Raw genomic sequence first — 8,628 nt, 5'->3', positions numbered from 1 at the left:
TAGACCTCCTGACACCTTGTGAGGAGAGAAAACAAAAGGTTGCATGCCCCTAACCGGTTTATGGTTGCTTGAAGGTGTTAGCAGTTCCTGGGTGGAAATGAAGGTAATTGCTCTTTATTGTTACCATTTGTCTAAATACGCCACAGGTACAGTAATATTTGTCTTTGAACTATCAACAACATTATACGACCGTCAATGTAGAAGTTGGATGCACAGAGAATAAGAAAAGACTCTTCATGCTTGACATTTTAGACACAGGTACATGAAATCATCAAACTTGATAACTTTGGTAGTGAAACTCACGTCATACAACATGGCATTTCTTGTTTAGCCAATAAAGCTGTGACTACTTGCTGCCCTAACATTTATAAAATTTAGCTGCACACCTCCAGTACAGTTCTGTGGCGTTGGGTTGTCATTTATCATTGTATAGTATAATCAGCAGAGTGTTTTATCATTGAGAAAGATGTTGGACAAGTGGTGCAGCTAAAACAAACGTAGTAGTTGGCATTGCTATGTGCCAAGGTGAGAGCACAGACACCAACACATCAAGCAAATAAACAGAGATAATAAATATGTCGGTTCTCCTGCTCGATGCTTATCGCTCAGTTGATAGTGGTGCTCAGGTCCTGTACTCTTGAATATATTCATGTGAAAAACTCCATCATCAGACCGCCCACCACTGCCTATCATGAGTGTTGTTGTACTCAGGGGGATCCACAGCCTTGACTGGCCAAGATCTGATTAGAGACTTGTTGGGTGGTGGTGGGAGGGGTTATAGGCTTGCCTGTCAAAAGCCAATCCGTCAACCTTGAGGAGATAAAGCGATACACCCTGGATCACTGACCTGCACTGCACTCATGATGTTGGTCTGGTGACAATTTACTGACAACGCAACCTACTGTACAACCACAATACACAATACAATTTGAAATCTTCTTAAAGATATATGGAGTATACGTTTTGATACATAGGGATGTGGTTTATTAGTAACTCACTAATGATCAGTTTGGTTCTTATCAATGCCTTCATTTTCTAAACCTGTCTCATTCGGGTAATAGGTGAGCCTCACCAACAGACTTGATGTGAAAAACATGGAACACTCTGGGCTGGTTGCCAGTCAATTGCAGACTAAATACAGACAAATTCTACCACTGACATTCACAAACTTAACCATTTAGACAATTCAGGCTTTAATTCAGTGGTGTCCAAACTACGGCCCGCGGGCCAACTGCGGCCCGCGGTCCAGTTTTTATCGGCCCGCAGCAAATTCCGAAAACATAATTGAATATGGCCCGCACAAGAAGCTTGAGCTCACTTCTCAGTTTCAACACTAGATGAACCCGCCACACAAATGAAATCAAGTGAAGAAAAACTTTTACCGCAGAAATGGCTGCACCCCCCCCGGAAGAGAAGCGAACACGCAGCGTTTGACGTCCCATTAGCAATCCCCCCCCCGGGCACCAATATTGGCACCCGGGCCCCTTCACGTTACTAAATCAAAAAGTGTGGACACCCCTGCTTTAATTAATCTCACATGCATGTTTTTGGAATATGGGAGTAAGCCGTTTGTACTGATTTGCACACATTCATGTGTATGTAATAATCAGCATCTATGTTAAGTATGACACATTACCCTCACTGTTCTGAGGTTGGGCATTCAAATCTGGTCTTTGAACTTGTGTAGGCTTTCTTGGGGTTTCTCTGGATATTCTAGCTTTCTCCCAAAAATATGCATGCTATGTTAGTTATCTAGTTAGCAACACTTTAAATTGTCCATTGGTGTGAATGGGAGGTTGCCCTGTGCTTGGCTCGTATCACAATTTCAAAAATATTAAATTCAGATAACATTCTTCTGCATAGAACGAAATCTCAAAATGGAGCATTCAAAACTTGGACAGTTTATGCTGGCAAAAGAAAAATATGGGCATGAATTTGTTAACCCAGAATCCTTATTAACATACTTGGGTACTACAAGTAACCTGAAGAAACTACATACCTGTAAATATTATAAATGCAACCTTGCAAACAGCCCCATTCTGGAAAGTAAGCCACTTCAGTGATTCTCAAACTCTTGTCAAAATCTTGTTTGTTTAGTTATTAAACCTGTAAATTTTAATTTGATATTTAAAAATGTTTTGTTTAGTAACATTTGTTTTCGACATCCTGTTCAACTTTTAAGTGGAATACATTTTAAAGAAATCATTATTTTAGTACAGTTTTGTATTTCCCTATATTAAGATGCCGTGCAAATGTTCACGCCACAGTATGCAAGATTAAAGTGGCATACATTAATAGCAATAGGTTTTAAGAATAAAACCTCGTTTACTGTTTTTAAGGTCATTTAGGCCTCCTATGCTGTGTATTCTGAGCAGCTAAATAGATTTCAAGTGGAATTTTGCAAAGTTTGAGAACCACTGGGCTACGTAAATCCATTTTGGTCACATATTGCACAAACATCAATTACCGTAATTTTCGGATTATAAGACGCACTTGTCTATAAACCGCACCAGCTAAAATTCGGGGATATTTTAGTTTTTTTCTTATATAAGCCGCACCTGACTATAAACCGCACGTGCGCACGAGTTATTTACAAAGAAAGATAATACACAGAAAGCCTTTATAAAGTTTTAATAACATACATGTCTTTCTAAATGCTGCCTGTGGCGCAGCAGTAGTACCGCAGCAACACGGAAGTGTGCACGCGAGTTATTCACAAAGAAATACAGTACACAGAAAGCCTTTTTAAAGTTTTAATAACATACCTTAACATTTCTTTCCAAACACTGCCTGTGACGCAGCAGTAATACCGCAGGAACGGTAGCACAGCACCTACAGGGCTGGTTAGAAAAACATACCAGTAAAAGTAAAAAAAGAACCAGTAAAAGAGCCGTCTTCTTCTTCCTCCTGTGCACTGAACCCATCGAAGTCTTCCTCCTCAGTGTCCGACTGGAATAGCGTTAGCTATCCTTCGCCACACACTTTCTCAGTATCTCGTTGGTCGTCGCTTTTATGCATTTCTTCTAGCATTTTCCATGATGAGGGTGTGTTCATGCTAATTTTATTCAAGCACGAAGCGCTAAGTTACATTAAACTAGCGAGCTACACGTATAGCTCCAGAGTAGACGCGACTGGGAAATAAATAAAGAAAAGGGTGCCGCAACACAATGGGCCAAATCGACTGCCTTTAACTTAAAAGCGGTACAATATATATTTCTTTTGTCCCCCATTATGACGGTTTGTGTATAAAAATTTCCTTTCAGTAATGTCCATCTGATCACCAGGCATTTAAATTAAAGCTACTTCAAATTGCTTTTAAAGAAAATTGAGAAAAGCATTTTGTCTAAAAGAAGTCACTCAAACCATTACGTCGTGCTGAAAGCAATTTGAAGAATAGAAATAGAAACAGATGAAAGGTAAAAATACAAGTGGGATGAATCCTGGGAGTTGACCTAATCAAGGACCTCAAATCTACACTCTGTAATCCTGCTCTAGTATCTGGGACAGTTTGAGTTTATTTGAAAGGTGTTCGTAATCTGGATCGAATCTGTTTATTTGACAAGATTTGATCCAGATTACGTATTGAACATTTCCGGTAACATTGTATTTTCGTATTGTACTGCATTGATGATTTCTATATCGATGACATGATAGTGGTGGTATTCAGTCATGGATGGAGTTGGTCTCCACATAAGTCCCACATCAAATACACAGCGTGCCACGTGCTACAAATGACAAGAGCAGTAAGAACACAAAAGAGGAAATTTTCCCCCCTCATTGAGGGGAGTGGTCAATATTTCAAAAATCATCTAAAATTTTGAAAATGTATATTTGTGTTTAAAAAGAGGTGATGGACTAAAAACTACTTATTTTCCATTCAGCTTTCAGTTCTCCACTCTGTGTTTAGAAAAGGTTCAGGAACATTGGATCAGCCCAGCACCTAATCAGTTGCCAGTATATTATTCCTTTCTGTGACTAAAATAAATGGAATGAACAGAAAAATCAAGGACGGCGTGGGTATGCTTGCATAACGTTCACATTTATTTGGTTTTCATTTCCTAACACATTCTAAACATGCTTTTAACACATAATGGATCACATTCTTCACAGGTAGTTAAAGTAACAAGAGCAGACAAGATTTCTGAAGAAAAAAAACACGAAGCAGTTTCAATTGTCTGTTCACAGTAAACAACAGTGGGTAAATCAATGTATTCCCTGAGATATTTCATGACTCGATTCTTATTCACTTCAACCCCAGATTCTCCTCACCTTGTGCTCCTGTAAACAGGGTATGAATGTGTTGCACCACTCGAGATGGACACATTTTACATGAAGATACAGCAAACAATGTATGACAGGCAAATTCAACTGCATATTCAGCATACACTAAGAGAAAACGATACATTTAAATGGGGATAACTTTGTGGCAATGAATACAGAGTAAAATGATCTCTGCACTTACACAGAGCAGTCAGAAAGTCTAAAAATCGTAACAGAGGGTCCTTCGTTATTAGCTTCTCCTTATTATATCATGTTAATATCATTATCAGTGAGTAAAGTTGCAGCCTCATTTCAGAAGCCCGCATGAGTCCAAACCCAATGATAAAACCGCAGCAGTCTCGTGCCATAGTGCCAGGGTCATCCGACTGAGCGGAAGCATGTAAACACAAGTAGATGTCAGCGCGACCACAATTACATTCCCTGATTGATAATCGATTACAAGCAGCATCAGATATGATAAGCAGCCACATTGTGAACACTGTTACCTTGAATGGTCAACAGCAATCATTTAGCTAAAAAACAAACAAACAAAAAAAACTACACAGGCATAGCGTGACGTGTTGAATATCATGTATACACACATCCAACCACCATTCACAAGCTAGCGGGCTGCTTTAAAAAAAGTGTCAACACAGGAAAATAAAGCACTGCATGAGGGCGGCGATAATGCTTCATGTGAATAATCAGTAGGCTGACATTGTCATGGACATTCTTTCATCTTTGGTTTTGGATTCACGATAACAGGGCAGAAGTGAAACAAAAGATGACCCTAATTCAAAATGAAACAAAAGGGTTGCATAAACGAGGATCCCTGATAATAGAGATTAAAATATTCGTTGTGTTCCAGCCAGAGGTCAGGGAAAATTAGCGGCTGACAGATAAACAGCAGCAAGTGTGAGGTAGAGAGCAACATGCAGCAACATGCTTAGAAAGTTACAATAATCAGGTTTGAAGCACTTTTATAAATCTGAGGTCACTGGGTGAGATAAGCGACAAACTATGAAAATGTAAGCAATGAGTCCAATAAATAAGACAAAAAGAATCACCTAATTGTAGTGTAAGTAAAATGATGACAAAGAGGTAGTTTCAGCACAGATATTATAAATGACATTTTCTTTGTGTTAAAAATAAAAATAAAAGCGCAATCCATTATCGTGAATTAGATTACGACAGAAATTGGCAGTAAGGTAGTGGAGATGAGTTATTTGCGTTAAGTAGCAGGATGCTACATAAAAGGAAAAATCTCCCTTCAGATCTTTTTCCTACAGTCAGATCTCTGATGTGTGTGATGTTCAATGCATTCCTGAAGTTACTTTGAGAGAAGAGAGTTGGTAGCGCCTCTGTTGTTGGCCACCCTGAACTTTTCTCTTCTTCTTCAACTGCATCAGTATTACTCTGCTGAAAGGTCTCTGTGACTGCCGATGCAGGTTAGTGCAGTTAAGAGATGTACTTTGCATTTAACATGACACATCAAACAATGATGTTTCCGAGTCCCTGAGCTTAAGTAGTAGAAAATGAGTGGTTCGCCTCGATCAGAAACTCCAAATTTGCCATAAATCAGCCATTCAGAACACGTCGAATTATCGTCGGGCTAAATGTGCGCTCACTTTAAAGGTGTTAACAAAGACTCACAGGGGTGACTGTTCTTATGAGGCCAAAAAATGGACGTCAATCACAAAATAATCTCAGGATCTATCTCCATTAAGTCAAACTATTGCAGGAAAATCTATAGCAATTTGCGGACTCTATCGTCATGGCTTGCACTGGAGTTAATGTGAAACAATCACTTGCATTGAAATAACTTTGCCGCTGTAGAAAATGGAAGAAAGATGACACCAGACTGGAATCCTAAGTGGTCCCACAACACCTGATTTTAAATCCCAAGTAAAACATACAACTTGATGAAACGAGATGTCAGTATTGTCGCATAAAATGTGTCTGACATCACATCACCTGAGTAACACTTTTGTAAACTGCTGTGCACAAGGGAATGAGTCTTAAACCAAGTCCACAAAAAAGTTAAGAAACAGAAAATGAGGGTTTAGCCTCACTAAAAAAAGACAATTAATACGTGAGAAAAAAGACAACAACCCAAAACATTCAAAAATCACTACATAGGTACTGTACATGAAAATGTAAAAAGAAATTTAAAAGATGAAACGAGAACTGAAGCATTTGAAAGAGAAACACTGCACAGGAGGTGTGGTTAAAAAGGGCAGCAGTAGGACAAGCGAGCAGTCCGGGAATGCGACTGCTTCTTGCTTTGCTCGTCACAAATGCTGAAAGAGGAACAATCACTGCCCACTCCCCATATGTTTCACTTTCAAACTACATCCACTCTCACCTGCACGAAGGGGCGGGGTGACCATCACGCAAATGAGGCGGAAACAATTTTCCTACAGAGGACTATCTATGTCCTGACAACTATGTTTACTACCACAACAAGCACATCAGCACGGTCGCTGGAGTAACTCCTGAATGCAATACATACTAACACTCACTTTACCCTGTTTCGATCCAGGCCAGTAGGGACCTGAGAGAGGAACACACTGGGTGGGCAGTGGCCGAGGTCAGGTCTCTGAACGTCACCCATGTGTGCAAAAAAAAGAGAGTTGTTGCAATGACTGCATTCTTGTCTGCATTTCAAATGGTTTGCACACAATCAAACTGCTCAAAACTGGAGGCATCATAGAAAATGCTCGAGCTGTTAAAAGATGAAAGACCATTTGCGACAATAATGTGCATACCCGTCACAGAGAGCAAGGACCGAAGATCTAGTCGATGCTCTAAACCAAATCAATCACACTAAAATCATATCACCACATCTTAAAATGATTATCTGCAATCTTTGTGGCTGAACTTGACTCAGCACAAAAACATTCATTTCCTAGTCCGTGGAGTCAACCAAACTCACTGTGAACCAGTTAGACGTTACCTGAGACAGAGTTTGGTTCAGGTCGAATCTAATCTTCTTCTAGTTTTGGCTCTGTGCAAAAACATGATTGGACTCAACAGGACCTGATAAAAGTCTAATTGCAAATGTCTTTGCTAGGCCGATGGGCACCGCGGTATCTTCATGACAACGAGCTCATGAAATTATTCAACTGCTGATCACTTGTTAGTTTCCACCCAAATGCTATTAAATCTTTTTGGTTGAATGCATACGTGGGTGCAGGTTTAGCAGCATTTCGGAGGAAATCTGGCAATGTGCTCATCTGTACATCAGAGGATCGCCCCTCGGACTAAGATTGATTCATTTCTTATACTTATCCTTCATTGACAAGAAATGTTTTGCTGAGCTATCAGCTCCATACCCATCAATGGGCATTTGAGAAAAGCATTGCATAATACTTTGGTCAGAAAAATAAAATACAATAAAACAAAAGAAGAAAGCAAACAGCAAACCTAGCTATCCTCCCTTACCCTTGCAATAAAACCTTACTTCACCAGTCTATGATTGTAAAAAATACCCGTATTCTCCTTTTCCAAAGAAGATCCCGCTGATCCAAATAGCTGTCACCTTCACTCATGGAATGTTACGCCTCCCATAAGCAGAATGTCCAAGAGTCCATGCAGCTAAAGTAGTTGATCTTTTCTACCATCTAGTATTTTCCGAGTAATAAAACATCATTTCTTAATGTTTGATTTGCACAGCTTCTTTGAACATCCAGACTCTGATTGAGGTGCCGAAGCATCCACTGGAATTTTGTGTAAGGCTGGGCAACTCTTTAGTAACACCACGAAAATAGCAATAACTTCTTCCTGAGGTAGTCTCAAAACACTTGTCACGTGTCTTCCCCCATCTGAATAAAATAAACTCTTATTATTTTTTTTAGTCTAGCTCTAACAATGGCAACACGGACACATTGAGCAAACTGGATACACACTTGTAAACTCCAAAGACCAATGCATCTATGAGCATTTGTTTTCTACAGAAGCATGTGCACAGTGTAAATCAGCATACATTCAGCTCTGTCGTTGTAATAAATATTAAAAGAAAAGGTAATAAAAAAACAAACTAGCTGCTTGTCACATTCATTAGAGGTGAGACCAGTCCCTTGCCTTGGGGGGGGGGGGGGGGTTCAGGGTCAGGGAGGTCTAATTTCCAGAGGAGGTGGTCACACAAGGTGACGAGCCGGTCCTGTAGCTGGTAAGACTGGATTTGCAGGAGTGCAAGACTGCTTTGAATAAGAGGGGGAGCTGCTCCAGAGGAACATTGACCAGCTTCCCTGAAAACACATGCAACTAGTTTAGCTTCCCTTTTGCTCATAACTGCATAACATAGCAAAACAACTGGGTAATGAGGCTAGGTTGAAGGATTCTGGGCAAAAAGAATAGGGAAACCAA

At 39.9% G+C, this 8,628-nt stretch overlaps 1 protein-coding gene across 1 annotated transcript in view; it reads right to left on the bottom strand.

Moving 5' to 3' along the window:
* Window positions 1-4,018: 4,018 nt before the first annotated feature.
* LOC133154654 (nuclear receptor subfamily 6 group A member 1-A) overlaps window positions 4,019-8,628 on the bottom strand; it is a 31,078-nt gene continuing 26,468 nt past the window's right edge. Inside the window, exon 9 of the mRNA XM_061279528.1 lies at window positions 4,019-8,510. Within this exon, the coding sequence (XP_061135512.1) occupies window positions 8,380-8,510 (131 nt within the window). The 3' untranslated portion in view covers window positions 4,019-8,379. The remainder of the gene's footprint in view (window positions 8,511-8,628) is intronic.

The sequence above is a fragment of the Syngnathus typhle genome, linkage group LG5 (assembly GCF_033458585.1).
Source record: "Syngnathus typhle isolate RoL2023-S1 ecotype Sweden linkage group LG5, RoL_Styp_1.0, whole genome shotgun sequence".
NCBI classification, from domain to species: domain Eukaryota; kingdom Metazoa; phylum Chordata; class Actinopteri; order Syngnathiformes; family Syngnathidae; genus Syngnathus; species Syngnathus typhle.
This window is presented reverse-complemented; position numbering and strand designations above follow the sequence as displayed.